At 29.7% G+C, this 17983-nt stretch overlaps 1 protein-coding gene across 3 annotated transcripts in view; it reads left to right on the forward strand.

Annotated features, from left to right (window-relative positions):
• The window catches only part of LOC107439925 (uncharacterized), a 72041-nt gene extending 65558 nt beyond the window's left edge, over nt 1-6483 (forward strand). For 2 of the 3 annotated variants that reach the window (XM_071180001.2, XM_087161868.1), the window contains exons 37-43: nt 824-895; nt 1080-1151; nt 1254-1325; nt 2517-3385; nt 3636-3809; nt 4922-5157; nt 6209-6483. In XM_071180001.2, the coding sequence (XP_071036102.2) occupies nt 824-895; nt 1080-1151; nt 1254-1325; nt 2517-3385; nt 3636-3809; nt 4922-5157; nt 6209-6400 (1687 nt within the window). In that variant the 3' untranslated portion in view covers nt 6401-6483. Of the gene's footprint in view, nt 1-337; nt 762-823; nt 896-1079; nt 1152-1253; nt 1326-2516; nt 3386-3635; nt 3810-4921; nt 5158-6208 lie in introns of those variants that run through there. The other variant, XM_087161871.1, reaches the window with a different exon arrangement.
• Nucleotides 6484-17983: the final 11500 nt, after the last annotated feature.

Here is a 17983-nt window from a genome sequence, read left to right on the forward strand (position 1 = left end):
TCAATTTCTTAAATAAGGAAATAAATTGATCGTAGGAATTCGAAGAAATACAAATAATAGCATAAATTAGCAATAAGAATAGCTTTAGCCTTTGTTGCAGTATAAACTTGTCTTAAAAATTAACTAATATTTTGGTAGATTTTATTTCATTTTAACATAAATTTCATAAAAATACTGTTAAAACTGATAAATAATTTTGAAAATACGATTTCGCCAAAGAAAACGATCTTAATTATTTATAATGTCTTAATATTTTGTTTTTAAATCTTAAGTTTTATTGCGTATAATTTTAATATTTGGAAAATAATTTGAACTTTAGTATTTTTTATTAATTTAGAACAGAATCACGGTGTTGGACAATATTTTGTTTATAATCTTCGTTGAACAGCCAACTCAATTTTGGGATTACGATTACTTACGTTCAACTCCATAGCCTTGGAATTTTGAACCCAATCCCGAAGACAAGAAAACTCCTGTATCATGTTTTGGAAGAAATTTACTTTCGAGGAGAACATTTTTGATGGAATTAACCAACATTTGTGTGGAGAGGAAAACCACGAAAACCACGGTCACCCCGACGACAAAGGAACTCTGACCCATGATCTGTTTACGTCAGATATTTTACGTTAGTACTATGGTCGGTGTGAGCCCGCTGTGTGTTGGAAAATATATAGAATGCTTATTTAGTTTATAACTCTGAAGCTTTTCGCAAATATTTTTTGCTATGTATTTCTATCATTAAATATTATTTTGTGCATGTTTTTCTGTCTGTTTTTTTCTTGTGTCAGATATTTTTTTAGATATTAATGTTTTTTATTTTCAGTAACCTTACGGGGACTTCCTTGAAAATTTTAAAGCGTAATACTTTTAACGGAATGTCAAGTTTAAGAACTTTGTAAGCATTTACAAACATTTCTTTATTTCACTCTTAACATTAATGTACGCTTTAATTTGCATCATATTTTAATTGCAGACATTTTTTGAATTCATTATCATTCTTTAACATCAGAGAAATAGTTTAATTAGTCTCTTAGCTTAATTAGTTTTTAATTAGTAGTTAATTAGTCTCTTTATTACAGAAACTTGCAAAATAACAATATCGAGAAAATAGAAAATGGAGCCTTTGTTGGTTTGCATTCAGTTACTGTTTTGTGAGTATTTTATGTTCAATGTGATTTTAATAACTTCGTAATCAATTGATTCAAATTATATTCTTAATTATTTAATTTTAAATGCAATCTTTTTATTTTAAGGGACATCAAAGGAAACGATATCACTGACTTTACATCGGATATTTTCAAAGGATTGAGATCCTTAGAATACTTGTAAGTATTATAAATACAAAAATATTCTTGAAATTTAAGGTTTATTTTTTTGTAACATAACAGGTTATAAAGTTACAGCCATTCACACTTACACGAAATCAAAGTTTTTAATATAATCCAAAACTTTTAATGAACTTCTCACATTTTGAAATTTTTTTATGAAAATTTAATTTGAAAATTAAAAATGTTTGGTATGAATCGAGTTTCATCATAAAAGCAATATTTTTTTTTGTGAAACACATAGGTTATCTTCTCTAAATATTTTTCTTTTTAATATATTCCTCTTTTATCTCTGAACAAGGCAACAAGTTAAATAAAATCTCATTAAACTATCAAAACTAACAAGAAAGGACCCCGTGCATTTTATATGGGAATTATATTCCAATCGATTTGGTTGAAAATTTGATATGTTGTTGTTGAAATTCTTTTGATCACGAAAATTTCAACTGGTTTGGAGATAAAATGTGTCAGACTTCCATTTTAAGAGCAATTTCTAATTAGTCGATCAAAGCAACCTGATCAGTTTTCAAAGCACCGTACCTGTTCATTCTGAAATCTGTTCATTTTTTAACATCGGGCAATGAGAACTTTTAATCCGAAGGATTTCAACTGCAACTTATTCAAATTTCAGCGAAATCGATTGGGATCCATTTCCATTTAAGAAAGTGCGGAGTTCTTTTTTTCAAAATATATTCAAAAATTACCTTACATTTTCACTGTTTAAAGTTTTTAGCAATGAATATAATCTACAAAAAAATATTTCTTTAAATTATTTGTATTTTAATTTGCTGACTATTTCTAAAATATAACGTGAGTATATATATATATATATATATATATATATATATATATATATATATATATATATATATATATATATATATATATATATATATATATATATATATATATATATATATATATATATATATATATATATATATATATATATATATGGTATATATATATATATATATATATATATATATATATATATATATATATATAAGAATAAAATTCATTATCTTAAAAATTATGTACATTTAAATAGTTATTCAATTTGATATAATTTCATGCCAAAAACTTCTTTTTCTTCAAATTTACTACTTTGAATTTTATAATTTAATAATACGTAGTTATTAACTATTGCATATTATTCATACTAACAATATTCTTTTATTTTTCGTTCAGGTACAGTGATAGTTATACTTTTTGCTGCAAAGCCTCGAAAGTTGTACAACTTCACGCTTGTCTACCTCCTCCTGATGAGATATCTTCTTGCGAGGATCTGATGAGCAGTCAAGTTCAGAGAGCATTCCTCTGGGTTCTCGGTACCATCGCCCTTTTGGGCAATCTATTTGTCATTGTCTGGCGATTCAAAACCAATGATGGTAACAGGATCAGCTCCTCTCTCATTCTAAGCTTAGGCTTTGCGGACTTGCTGATGGGTTTTTATCTCATCATCATCGCCAGCGTAGATGTTCATTACCGAAGTATTTACATCGAAAACTCTGACAAATGGAAGCGTAGTACACTTTGTAAGATTTGTGGCTTCCTCTCTACTGTATCCAACGAAGTGTCTGTACTGACTTTGGCTTTCATCACGATAGACAGACTTTTGTGCCTCTGCTTTCCACTTTCTCAGAAACGATTCAGTTCACAATTCACTTACAAACTCATCGCTTCATCATGGGTTGCAGCCGTCATCATGGCAGCCATACCCCTAGTTGTTGAGCCATACTTCCAAGGTAGATTCTATGCCCGATCTGGTGTATGCTTGGCGTTGCATATTACGAACCATAGACCCGCTGGATGGGAGTACTCGGTAGCAATTTTCTTTTGTATGAACACTATTGCTTTCATCATAATCGTTGCTTCTTATTTATACATGTATTATACCATCAAGAAATCTTATAAAAATATGAGCCGTCTTATGTCTCGTCATTCTAGAGAGAGCAAAATAGGAAGACAAATGGCGCTTATTGTCTTGACCAATTCAGCGTGTTGGATACCAATCATTGTTATGGGCTTATTGGCAATGTCTGGAGTAAATGTAACTGGTAAGTATAGAAAGTATGCGCTAAACATACTGTTGAAAGAATCCTTTTTTTTCTTCAATTTTTTAGTTATTTATTCTTCTTTTTAATTTTAGTTTCCAGTTATATTTTTGCTTAAAAATTATTTATATTTTACTCTTTATAGCAGGTTTTTCAACGATTTGCTATCTACAGAGCAAACTGAAAATTTCACTATTTCTTTGCATTGTACTATTTAATATTTTTTAATTGTAATGTTACCAAATAATTACAGGGGAAGCATACTCATGGACAGCTATTTTTGTTTTACCATTGAATTCAGCAACAAACCCATTAATATACACTATTTCATCTTTGCATTTTCATACTAGACTTTTATCAAGGTTTGGACTAACCAAAAAAGATTTAAGAAGTTCATACGTCAGTAAACTCACAAATTCTAGACCGAGTAAGTTGAGTATTGAAAACTTCTTTTTTAGTATTATGAAATCATTAATGTTTTTGCTGGTGCATTTAACTCATTTAATCGAACAGCAGCAAGCATTTAAAAACTTTTTAAAAATTGTGGTTGTTTAATTAAAACACCGAATCTGCTTTTCATACCAGAAATAATTAAAAATAAAATCTAATGAGGTTAATAAGTTATTGTTTGTTACTGTAGTTTTCTTTTATAGTGGTCCTGCATTTAACGATATTCTGGATTTAATGAAATATCGCAAATTCGAAGAAACAGTTTGGAACAATGTTATAAGTCTTTTGTTTGGTATCATGTTTAAACTGCAATGGAGTGTAGTGTTTAAGGGTGCAATTTTACACCATTCTCGCATTTTGAGAGAAAAAGTATTACAGCATGGAAAATAGAACATGATATTGAAACCATTTATTCGGTAAAATTTAATTTTCAGATAGGTACTTTTTACTAAATGCGTGGTAGTACGAACTACAATTCGGAGTATTCCGGTATTTCTGGTATTCCGTTAATATATATATATATAAATATATATATATATATATATATATATATATATATATATATATATATATATATATATATATATATATATATATATATATATATATATATATATATATATATATATATATATATATATATATATATATATATATATATATATATATATATATGTGGGGAATTTACCGATTGAATGGTTTAAATACGTTATTTTTGTTTTATTAACCAGAGATATGTTTTTTTTCTTAGAAATGTCATTACCATGCCGTATAGAAATTGTACTAGAATTTTTCTCTCTGTGTGCATTGCGTGCTTTTCATCGAAAATTAATGATTGCTAGTTAAATTAGTTTTCTCTTATTATTAATATTATCTAAAATAAATTCGTATAAATTGATTTTTTTATGATTAATTATTTTGGCAATAACTTAGATTTCGTATTTGGCGAAGAGACCGTATTTAGCAAGCATTTTCTTATTTCTCGAGTTCCTTATTAAATATAAGTCCTACTGTAGTATTTAATGTTATTCAATTTTTGCAACTATAGATACGGATAATCTTTTTTTTCCCTTCAAAATATCCTTCCAGACCCAGACAAAAGCAAGCGAATGATGCTGCGACATGATACACTTGATTCTAGACCATTTAAACCACCCTATGGCTATGTGAGTCTTCTTCAATATTTGAGGACTGTTCCTGGATTGAGACCACGCCATCTACTCAAAATTGCGACTGCTATTTGCAAGACACTCACTGAATTACATTCTGCAAGTTATGCTTTGGGTGGCATTGATGTGAATGCTGTATTCGTTTGTGAGAATACTGTAAGTAAACAATAAGTTTCACTTTACGGTAGAAAATATTTTCCTAAATCAGATTGTTACTCTTAATTGGATTTTTTTGAAGCTTCCTTAAGGAGAAGTGATTCCGTGATTCTTTTGATTGTCGAAGGCCACTTATAGTCTTATTTGCACTTACTTTAAAAATTCGAAGTTCGACTATTTATAGCATATACAAAATAAAATGCTTATCAATATCTGGTTAACTCATTCTGTCAGTTTAAGTCCTTTTATTTAATACCCATCCAAGGTTCATAAAATTAGCATCTTTTTAGGTTAATAATAATCTTGAAATACTAACTGCATCTACCATAATAAGAAATTCTATTAAAAAAATTATGATTTTATATTCATAATGTAATAAATAAACGTTTTGAAAGAAAAATATGTAACCCTTTGATGCAGTGGAATGTCAGTCCCTCTGTCTCCCAGTGACTCTTTTTTATATCTTTTCAAATTCCCTAATTTCAAGTAAAAATATATTTTGTATTTTTTAATTATAAAAACAATCTAATAGTCACTAAAATATTTATTAGATTATCGATATTATAATTTGTATTAAAATATTAAATCCAAAAAGAGTAGTTTTTTCCCTTCATATTCAAATATTCATTAATAAAGGATTTTTTAAATTGAAGAAATTGTAATCATGTATAACTTTTCTCTTATTTCTAAAGAACTGCAAATAAATGTAAATTTGAAAAATTATTGTAAGCAAGTTTTTGGAATGTTTTACCTTTAACGCAGAAAAAAACACTGCTGTCTCATACTGTATTTAATAACCATAAATTATTGAAATGCTTAATATAATATTTTTCTCTTATTTTGACCTAAATAAATACAAAATAATGAAAAAAATGTTTAATTAAAACTCTGCGTCTATGTGTAAATACGTGTAATACGTGTTTAAACTTGGGATTTACATTAACCTTACGGCTTCTAATTGCGATATATTTTATTTATTGTTCTGATGCAGATTTTATTTATTGTGTACTAAGTTAAAAAATATTATAATATCATTCTCAATTTTTTATAGGACAATAGTGACGAAATTCACGTGTATGTGCCAGATTTTAATGCATACAAGATTGTATCATCTCCTATAAGTGGAATGCCGGATGATACAACCGTTGATATGGAGGAGTTCGGACTTTTGGTGAAAAAAATGCTCAGAGTTTATCATGTTGTATCACGTTCTAACGATCCCATGCAAGGAACAGCATGTTAGTCGAAGAATGTAATTTCATCTTATTTGTATCACAGTACATCATATGTTTGATAAAATAAAGAATGAAACCTTAATGAATGAAACCTTAATGAATCTTTATTAAAATTGTTAGTCAAGTCATTTTACAACGCAAATATTGAACGCTTATTTTAGAAGTACTTATTTGTGTTTGGTTGTTTACATTCATACAAATAGTAGTGTCCCGCAAAGCACTGATCGTTAAGGCATGGTTATCAGTTGATCAGCATTACCGGCAGTGTTCCGTGAGTGGGTGGTTGACCACTTTGATCTGACTGTGACGGAGATTGTTAGGTATTGGTCCTCGTTAAGCTGTTCTACCGAAATACTTATTTGAGTTTTGTTGTTTACATTCATGCAAGCAGTAGTGTGCAGCAAAGGACTGATCGTTAAGGCATGGTTTTCAGTTGGTCAGTATCACCAGTAGCGGTCAGTGAATGGGTGGCATTTTTTTGAGGAAAGAATCTTTTTTGTGCTCTTTGTGTTACTGAAGCAGTTAGCAATTAAAAATATATCTGTGCAACTAACTTAAAATGTTTGAAAGGTATTTCATAGAAATCCAAAATGTTGTATTTCCTAAATAACACATCCTTATCTGTAATAAAATTCCTGTGAAAATAGAGACGTCGCGATAAGCTTAGATTATTCAAAATGTGTTTAAAATTTATACATCTTCTAATCATAACAGAAATGTTATTTCATAGCAGAAATGTTAATTGTAAAACATTTTTCCAAGTACATTGCCATTATCCCATGCACACACGTATAGACAGCACACATGTATGCTGGTCAACTGTTGTTTACGATATGATTAACATGATAATGCAAAAAGTAATTTTGTTTCGCGTAGTGCAAGTTTTAGTTTATTTTAAAAGTTTTTTATGCATTTTTGGTTTCAAAATCAGCTCTATTTACTTATTTACATATATTTTTTTTGCAAATTACATTATTTGCATTTCTTATTTATCTTTCTTATATGCTTTTTCATATTTACTAAGAAATATTTTTCCAACTTCATTTTATATATAATATAAAAATATATAATATACAAATTCTGAATTTATTTTAAAATAAAGTAATTATAAAAATTGTTGTGCCAATTTAAAAACACATTTGCACATTAAATTTAAAATTTAGCGAATCTAAATTCGTATTAAAAATAAGCTATTTTTAAAAAAAAATTGATTTCTACAGCTTTATTAATGTTAAAATAAAAAATTATTCAAGAACAAAACAAATTATTTTGGAGTAATTTAGATTCCACTATTATATAATTAATCAAAAATTGCAATAGCTTGTAAAATTGTTTCCAGATACAATTTTTTAGTTACATTTTCAGAAAAATTGGTTTTTAATTGAACCACAAAATTGGTACCTCCAACCGTAATACAGTAGGAGGTTTTTCAATAGCGCAAACCAAGAAAGCCGGGGCCTTGCGCCTCATATAATTTTATGTTACATAGATCATTTTACTTAACAACTACATAAGACAATTGTCTGAAACAGATCAAACTTAATATGATTTAAAATAATTTTATAATACAAATACTTAAAAACACAAAATATTCGCATACGTATTAATAATTCACAAAAAAAAATATTTAAATTTTCTCCAGCATTAGAGTTAGGAACAAACAAACGAATCAATTTTGGATTTCAAATTTGAATAAGCTTTTGAAATTTTAATCTTTTAGGAAATATTTAAACAAATAAAGTAGAAAAGTTTATAGTTCTTGCTTAGTCATGGAAATTTCTTCACTGCAAATTGCATTGCTTACATCAAGCTAATGTGGCTTACGGAGAATTGAGATTTATAAAATCGACTTACATACATCTTCTACTGTACAGTGAAGTAAAGATCCGATTTAATCTTGTATAATGAAGTAATGAGTTTATAGTAAGAAACGGTATAAAACTACGAAAATTATATAGTAAAAAAACTAAATTTTATTTAAATGAAATTTCAAAGTTTATTTGTAAATCGCATTTTGTAACGGAAATTAAACACGCTTAATTTTATAGCTCATGTGCTCAATATATTATACTTTTCAGTTCACTTAACCACTCAATTGTCTGAAATGCTTTTATAATTAATCTTCTGTTTGAGTTAAATAACTTTCCTCCATTGAAAGACTTGTGTCTGAGTCCAAAATATTAGAGAAGCTGCTCTTGCTTTCATTACTTGAGGTTTCTTTTCTTCTGCTTTGTTTCATTAATTTTCTGTATTCTTTGTATGTAATTACTGATAAATTGCGTTTTTCACACCATTTCTTCACCAAAACATATTCTATAAAAAAAGATAAATCTACATGTATACTAGATAACACTGAAAACGGAATTTATATAACGGTTTCTACGGAATTTACATAAAGTTTCGTTTGACAAATAATTAAAAGGACTCCAGTAACAGGCTTTGCGGGGCCAAGAAAGTAATGCATGCTGAAGGGTAAGACTTATGCCATTAGGGTGGTGCAGTCAGAATTTCGAAAACGATCGATCTAAACAGTTGATGTCAGTTTCCATAGAACTACCAGTGATTTCTTTAATCCTATCTCGTTTTCAATCTTATACTAGGAACATGTATAGTTTTTTGAAGTAAAACGCAATTAGGGATATATTTATGCATATACATAACACAGTTAATGATTGTCAAGGCACCGAAAATATATAAACCAGAAACTTAGACTTAATTTAATCAGAAAGCCTATTTTATTTTATAAATAAAGATTATTTGGGCTTTCATTGCATGATTTGTTTTTCTACATGAAAATTCACCTGTTTAAATACGTTCGTTCCTTCCATAGTTTTGGAACTTAATATACGTTTTTCGTTTATTGATTAATGAAGTAATTCAGAAGAGGAAATATAATTCAGCTCCCATTTAAAATATCAATTGATGGTAAAAAATTTATTCTGGATCTAAAAGCTTCACAATTTTGACACCAATTGCATGATGGGAAAGATGTGATCAATATCACATCTTTATTTCCCTGAAAAGCTCAAGAACAATCGATCTGAACCGCTGGAGATAAAACCTCAACCCTTCATAATGACAGCTGAGTGTTGTATTGTGCTTTTATCGCAGGCATCACTTTGTTGTAAATACTTTCTAGTGTAAGACAATATTATTTTTTGTTTGCACTATTTTTAAATAAAGTCATCAGTTTCGGTGATCACTTTTCCCTTATCAGTATTCAATTTACATCAATCATTAATCAGTAGAATAACAAGCATTACATCATCATTAATCATCAATTAAATCATCAATTATTAATATCATTAAATCATCAATCATCAATTATTAATATCATTAAATCATCAATCATCAATTATTAAAATCATTAAATCATCAATAATCAATTATTAATATTATTAAATCATCAATTATTAATATCATTAAATCATCAATTATTAATATCATTAAATCATCAATCATTGAAATCATCAATCATCCTCATCAATTAACAATCATCATTACATCAATCATTACATTACATCAATTGCCTCTTTTCAATCTACAACCCTCAACATCTTCAACCCTTTTCGCTCACTTAATATTTTGTTTTTGAATTCTATGGCGAAAAAATATACTGTACTTTATCTTAACTATTAATTTCATTTTGATGCCTTTTACTACCATTTTGAAGCTTTTGTGTCTTAGAATACATGAGATCAAGCTTCATGAAGCTCATTATGGAGTTTTTGAATACTTAAGAAAAAAATATTGTTAATATAACTATTTGTACTCGGGATTAAAATTTTTATTCTGACAACGTTGATTAATAAAACAACGCTAGCAATTTGTGAATAGAATTTTATTGCTCGTTGAAATAACATTTCAATCATAAATTATACTTCATTTCGTATCATGGAATTTTCCAGTGGAGATGATATTCATTTAAACAATTTAAAATATTAATTATGATATCAAAAATCAATTTAACTCCAATTTTAAACGCTTTTAAATTTTTACTATCATATTAAAATTAATAAACAAAATTCCTCGTTATGATAAAATTCATATGTTCTTTAAAGTGTGCTCAAATAGCGATCAAAAAGTCTGTAAGGATAAATACAAGACAGAGTTATTTCTGCTTTAACTTACTGAAAATATTTGGAGGATTTTACAGGATGAGCTTGATAGAAATGAAAAAATGTCTTATTTACTTCACCAAAACATGAGTGAATCGCGTGTTACAGCATGTTTTTCATAGTCGTATTCAAAGTCCATTTACAGAATTAAAAGAGGCATTAAGACAAAATTATTTTAAGAATAAACTCTTACTTGGATCACGGCAAGTTAAGATGTATCCAATCATACGCATGTTTATGGTGAAATCTGTACAGAACCGATCTAAACAGTTTATCAGAGGTACTACTAGCATGAACACGATAGCGAAGAAAATCATGGCACTAACTAAAACATTGCTGATTGTAGTCTTCTTCTTTTCTTCCAAATTTTCTAGATTAGGGATGCCTTCTTCATCAGAGAAATCATCATAGTTCTAAAGAATGATGTTAAAGTTAATTAACAATATTGAAAATTTTAAAAGGGAACACTTGTTTGCGAAATGTAAGAAGTTTTTTACAAGAATCATTTACAGGTTGCTAAGCAGCGAATCCAAATGTCTGATGGTCGCGGAGCATTGATTTTGTTTTCCACAGAGGAAAGAAAAGTTTCTTCCCTATGCTGCTTTTCTTCCACACTAAACATTTCATCACTAGATTACGGAGAGTGACCAGTAAAATGTGCTTCCGTCGCTGACCGTAAAATAAATTTATATTCGTAACTCTAACGTAACCATAAAAATATGTGTTTACCCGTTAATTTTTCTCTTAAAATATATGTTTTTTTTTTTTTTTATTTTTTTAAAATCGAAATTTAACATTACGCTCGTGAAAGTTACATTCAGTGTAGGATTTGATATTTGAGACCTAGGCAATTTTTTTGTGGGATCACGGGAAATTACAAAAGCAGGTGAAATAGTACAGTGCTGCCATCTGTCAAAGGGTGAGAGACTTCCGTGTTTGCTATCCATGGTCACCAATGTGAAAGATGTTATTGATGCCGGCTTGGGTCAAACCAGAAACCTTTGTGTTTGTAGTCTAATTCTGTAACCATAATGGACGAGGACGTTCAAGGAATCTATTTTAATGATTCGAGGAGCTGTCCTCAAATATGCTAATTATTTAGTGTGGACAATATTTTTAGTTACTAAATCAGACACAAAATCATACTTTCTTTGAGCGAACATACATTTTTTCTCCGACAGATTCTGATTTCTGATCCCCAAAATATAGGAGAAAGCAGCAATTTAGGAAATATGGTCCCAATCGTTTGATCAGGAGAGCTGTCCAATTTTTGGATTTTTTGATGTTAATTTTATTTTTTTTCTTATTTCGCCATAACTTTTTAAATAAATGGAAAACATTTTGCGAACAATTTTAAATTTCGTGTATCAAAACATAATTCAATGCAAGGAATAACTTAGTAGCAAATATTCTTTATTTTTATTACCTAATTTAATGATAGTCTAAAAAATTTTAAAATGTAAGGTATAAAATTTTTTACATCATTTTAAAAAACTTTAATTTAAGACAAATTTCAAAATTTGAGCGAAATCCGTCAAATAGCTGCTAAGAAATTGAATTTCAAAAAAGGCGCATTTCCCTTAAGTAAAAGAAATTTTTAAATTGTGTGCAAAAACTTTTCAGCTAGCCTAAGGAGTTCTTGAGATTAACAAGCAAAATTAAACAAGCGAAACTTAAAAATTAAGGAATCGACATTTTCGATTGTTTTCCTGGCCAAACTATTAGGGCTTTATTTCCCAAATTAAGGCTACGCCTTATATTTGGGGGGTCAGAAATTTCAAACCGTAAAAAAAAAATAATAAAAAAAAGATAAGTTTATTCAGAGAAGGTAAGATTTTTGTGATAGGTTTCGCAACTTAAAATATTTTCTGCACAAATAAATTAGCATATTTGAGATCACCCTCCCGAGCAATTGAGATTGAGTCCTCAAAAGTGAAGACCTGATTATTAATTTAAAGGAAATTCAGAGTTATTTGTTTTTTTCTCTCCTTTTTTTGATCACCGTACATCACCAACAAGAGTTAGGAAGATTAACGTAACAACCGTATAAATTAATGTTCAACTCTAATAATTTTGATGAAACTCGTTGTCATTACGAGCACTGCACTTTCTTCTGAAAGAAAGGAGCTGACAGAATAATTTAACGGCAAACTCTCCGAATTTTATTACATTTTCTAGGAGTGTAGGACAAAGACTTATGCTAATTATAACACTTTACAAGGAAAAACTATAAGGCTATTCATGCTCTGTCAGATGCTTTTCTACCGAATATGATACTTATTAAACTGGCGTGAAATAAAATTTTGATAATAGATATGCAATCAAGTTTTGCCTAACAGTAGCCAGCGCTCTCTATGTTAATAATGAAAATTGTACTTTATGAAGGAAAGCTGTAGTTTTCTAAAGCTAAAAATGAATTTTCAACCAAATGAGTTAATACAGTGTCTTAATATAATGTCTAAGTTTTTAAGGTGTAAAAGCTGTAAAATCTACGAAAATGACTAAAACATTTTCATCTGAAACTGAGGCTCTCAAATCGTGTTCCACGGAGTGCTTAGAGCTCTAAGCACTTAGACATGGGACACTTCTTTGTGGAAAATGATAGAACATGTTTAATGGTAAAAAAAAGAAACTAAAATAATTTTTTAGGAAAAAATAATGAGTATAATGTGATTTGGGTGTTTGTAAAAACTAGAGTATCAATTGTTTATCACCGATTACATGAAACTTTGACTATAAGAGAAGAAAGTTAGCATTTGATGTGTCAGAGTCTAGTCCGCTATTTGGCGATATAAAATTACTTCAAAAAGCAACATTATTCGATTGTCAACAAAAATCCGGTCGAGTGTTTCAAAGCAACTTCACTCTTTAAATTTGTAGTTATTAACCCCTTCGCTGTGTACACCTCGAATTCCGCAAGCAATGTAGAAATAGCAAAATTTGCGCAACCCGTGATTTCTACAGAGATGCATTTTCCGTTTATTTAATCGTGCAAGTTGCCATTTTCCCGTTCAGGGATTCATTTATGTTTTTCCATGATATTTATTCGTTTATTCAAATTCAAATGTGGGTTAACAGATGGCGCTTGCTGACCATATCTATACGAAATATTTTTTTTCCAATGGCAGGCACTGAATTTTGAATCTTTTGCCTATACTATGCCAGAATTGTTGCTCATTTGGCGTTACCCAGTGGGCACCTGTGAACCAAAGTCACGGAGGCGAGCAGCATTGTCCACGCCACACTGCCACAAACCCGTTTATAGGGTGGGCCACATTCACACATCATGCACACACACAACAGAGGACAGCACAAAAAGAGAGAGAGAAACATCCATGCCCAGAGCGGGATTCGAACCCGCAGCCTATGGCTTCGCAGTCAGGCACGCTAACCACTCGGCTACCAGGCCGGCCTATACGAACTATACAAGCATGTTTTTAATCATCTTGAACGTCTTTTTCAAAATCTTGTTCAGTTTGCTGCTTAAAAAAATGGCCAAAGGATAGAAACAAATTAGCAAACAAACGTGAATTTGGTGCAAAGATTTCGAGGTAGAATTTTGCCTCATGTTTTGCTTACATTTTTACTGTACCAAACTTCGTTTCTAATAAATGTTTTGTAGGGATTTTGCACATTTTCATTAGTATATACGTTTTGTCTTTGTATTCCAGGAAACAATTCATAATTTAGCCCACATTATTTTTCAAAATTTCCAACAACCTTTTTTTTTTTACAATATTAAAAAAATCATTTTGAATTTTTTTTATGTTTCACGCCTCAAATATATGAAGATTTGAAACATGTAATTAAAAAAGACTAAGTATGTGATAAAAAATGAAACTAAGTAACAAAGTTTAACAAATTTACTAATTAATTTACTAATGTATATTAAAATAATAAATCAAATTTTAAATTTGCACTATTTGCCTTAGCTTTATTTTCATTTATTTTTGAAATATGTTTTTGCAGACTGTAATTTGAATTAAGCTTGCAAATATCTATTATATATAATTCTCTTACGTGGCTCCCAAATTTTGGCTGTATTTCTTTTCCGCTGGTGGCAACAGTTTTTATTTTTAAAGAAGTACTTTGTACAACTAAATAAGATTCTTTTCACAACACTTAAATATTTACTTTATTTTCTTCATTTATAGAGAAAACAGTCGGCAAAGAATTCTGTTTGGTTAAAAAACATTTCGCTAAAAAAATTACGAATTCTAAAAGAAATAAAAATAAACAACTTAAAAAATAAAAATGCTGTTGCCAGCCATAGAATTTTTTGAAAGTTAACTTAGCAACATAAATCAAAATGACATAGAAGCGCAATTAGATCAAAATTATGATACCTGAGAGCTTGACGTAACAAATCCTTCAAGTCTATAAGTGTTGTATCGCCAAATGCCCAGATTAACAATTGTGTTTTTAAAGAAATTCTATAAAAAGTTTTAAATAAAAAAACTTTTATCCAGCTACTTCTACAACTGCTTCTTGAAGAACTTGGCTCATTGATTAAAAATATTGTTTTAATTTTACAGTACTAACTTTACTTCTACTTACATTATTGCTATGACCCTCTTTCATTACATTTTACAACTTCATGCTAAATATGAGGACTTTAAGTTGTTTTGTGGTTGAATACTAATATTTAGAAATGTGTACATAAAAAAAAATAATATTTAGAGGTTAAGAGTTGCCTCAGAAAAATTTGAATTGTTGACACTGAATTTAATAATGGAAACAATCATATTTGTGAAAAATTGAATTGTATTGCTGACATCAAAACTAAAAAAATTGTGTTTCAACTTAACAATACTACCTTAATTTTTACTTATATAATTACTATGATCCCTTTTTTATATATATATGTATATATATATGCATTTTAGAACTTCATATTAAACTTCTGTTGTGTGTCTGAATACTGACATTTAGAACAAAATTAAGGTTTAGAATTGCCTTGGAGAAATTTGAATTGTTAACAATGAATTAAACAAAAAGTTATATTTTAACTGACAAATACTATATTATAATTTTAACTTTTTCTATGACTATACTCATTTTCTTACTCTTTTCTTTATTTTTTATATATTTTATATTTTTGTGATAAAATAAAAAACTTATAGTTGTTCTGCTTCTGAACACTGATGAAAACACAAAATGATGGACTTCATCAACAATCAAAAATATATACATTCATTTTACAAATTCCATATTATTCCCTTCAGAGAATTAAAAATACAAAATTATCTTCATCGAAGCCGATGCTTTATATCCGGCGTTCAGTGGCAGACTACTATTTCATATTGTTTTACAACACATGGCTTTAGCCCTCTGGTGGGAAAGACTTTAAAACAAAACTTACAACAGTTACTTTTCTCAACAACTGAAATTTAGAATAGTGTGATTAAGCAAAATATGTGTTTGCAATTTTAAATTAATATTGAAATGTACAGGTTTAGAATTTTCTACTGTGAAAAGTTTTCGGAACATTAGTATTCAAAAAAGTATACAAAAGCTAGACGTTACGAACGTATCCAATGAGCGAGCAAAGCGAGCATTGGATTGCGAAGCAATCCTAAATGAACTGCAATAGCAGTTCCGGGGGTTGGCGAGCGCCAGCGAGTAGGGGGCAAAGCCTCCTAGTAATTTATAATTGTTAAAACCTTAAGTTTCAACAAAAATGAAAAGACGAAACAAACTAGCATAATTATTGCAATTCTGACTTTAGTTTACTATTTAAATCAAATGTGAGATGAAATATTTTTTTAATTTTTTTTTTTAATGGCGAGCACTTGGGGTTTGCCCCATTGCCCACAGAAATGCCAGAACTGCTACTCTCTTCTCGTTGCCCAGTGGGCACCTGCGGCGAAGTCACGGTGGCGGAGCAGCGTCGCCCACGTCACACAACCACAAACCCGGGGCGGGTCACATTCACACACAAAGAGGAAAGGACGTAGAACACTGAGAGAGAAAGAAACACCCATGCCCTGAGCTGGATTCGAACCCGCGGCCAATGGCTCCGCAGTCAGACACGCTAACCACTTGGGCCACCTGGTCGACGAGATGAAATATAATGCTCCGTGAACTGAAAACAAAACGGAGAGCCTCTAATTCCGTTAAATTGCTCAGGCAACTATTTTTTTAAATAGTATAATTTGGTTTAAAATTGAAAACTTTATTTTGAATTTTGGACAATAAAATTGGAAATCTTTTACTTTCTTGCTGGAAGAATTTCCTTCAGCACAAGTTTTATGAGAAACATTACATCCGTAAGTTCTACTTACATTTGTATAATCTTCTTCTTTAGTTCCAATCACAATTTTTTCATCTTTTACTTTATACGGTGTCTTGATTTTGTCATTTCGAACTTCCAACAATTTACGCGAGAGTTGTTTCCTTTTTCCCTTGATCTTCTCAATTTTGTCCAGCTTTTTATTGAATGTATTTGAAATCCAACCTCCGAACAAAATGTGATTCGGAGATCTTCCTTTGTTCATTTCAAAATTAATTAGGGACCCTTTCGTTACAAATGTTGAAGTTTCAAAAGGTGTTGCCAACTGTAAAAAGTAAAATTTTTATAAATGGTTAAATAATACAGTTTGCTATTATTTATAACAACATAAAAAATGTATGGCTGTAGTAAAATATGTTGATGTCTTTCATAAATATTGACCAAAATGTGCCAAAAATGTATATCAACCAATTATTAGTCGGGTATAGATCAAAGAATAAACACTCACTTATGAAACAAGAAATCCAGCTGAAATAGACCAGGTTGATTCAGAATACCAGACATTAAAGCTAAGTCTGCATAGTAACATTGTCATTAAATATTCTCAGTTGTAAAAATTATTTATACAATTGTGTTAATTGTGAGAAGTTTCTGTGACTCTTCTCTATAGTTGTATGATTTTGGCCAGTTTCACTTTAACAAGACTAGCAAAAAAGCTTGTTCAAATACAGAGGATTATAAGCATTTCGTCAAGAATCAGGTGTGCCAGGAATTTTGTTTTACTTGTCAGTGATAAAGAAGTTTTTAGGTCAAAAATCAAGTAAAACTTGAATTTGTGTCGTTTTGTGAGAGAATTTTACATCTTATTTGAAATACCAGAGAAGAATAATCCTTCACAATTATCTTGACAGTAACACTGTCTACAATCTGCATACCACTGGTAACGAGTAGCCATGGCTCAGGGGAGAGAGCACTGGCCTCCCATGAGGTGACCCCAGGTTCGAATCGTAGTGTTGGCTTGTCGATTTCAATTCTGCTATCGTCTCGCATCGACCACAGTACTGAAGTTAAATATCCATGGATTTGAATCTCCTTGTAGTCGAGCTAACATTGGACGGTTTTTGTGGTTTTCCTTTCCATGTAACGCAAATACAGATTATTTCTATCAAAAAAAATCTTCCATAAAGGCTAGTTTATCCCAATGCTTGATCCAGGAGTATCAATGTCTTCTGGTTTGCGTT

This window comes from Parasteatoda tepidariorum, chromosome 1 (assembly GCF_982258835.1).
Source record: "Parasteatoda tepidariorum strain Cologne lab strain chromosome 1, Ptep-v5.0, whole genome shotgun sequence".
Classification (NCBI taxonomy): domain Eukaryota; kingdom Metazoa; phylum Arthropoda; class Arachnida; order Araneae; family Theridiidae; genus Parasteatoda; species Parasteatoda tepidariorum.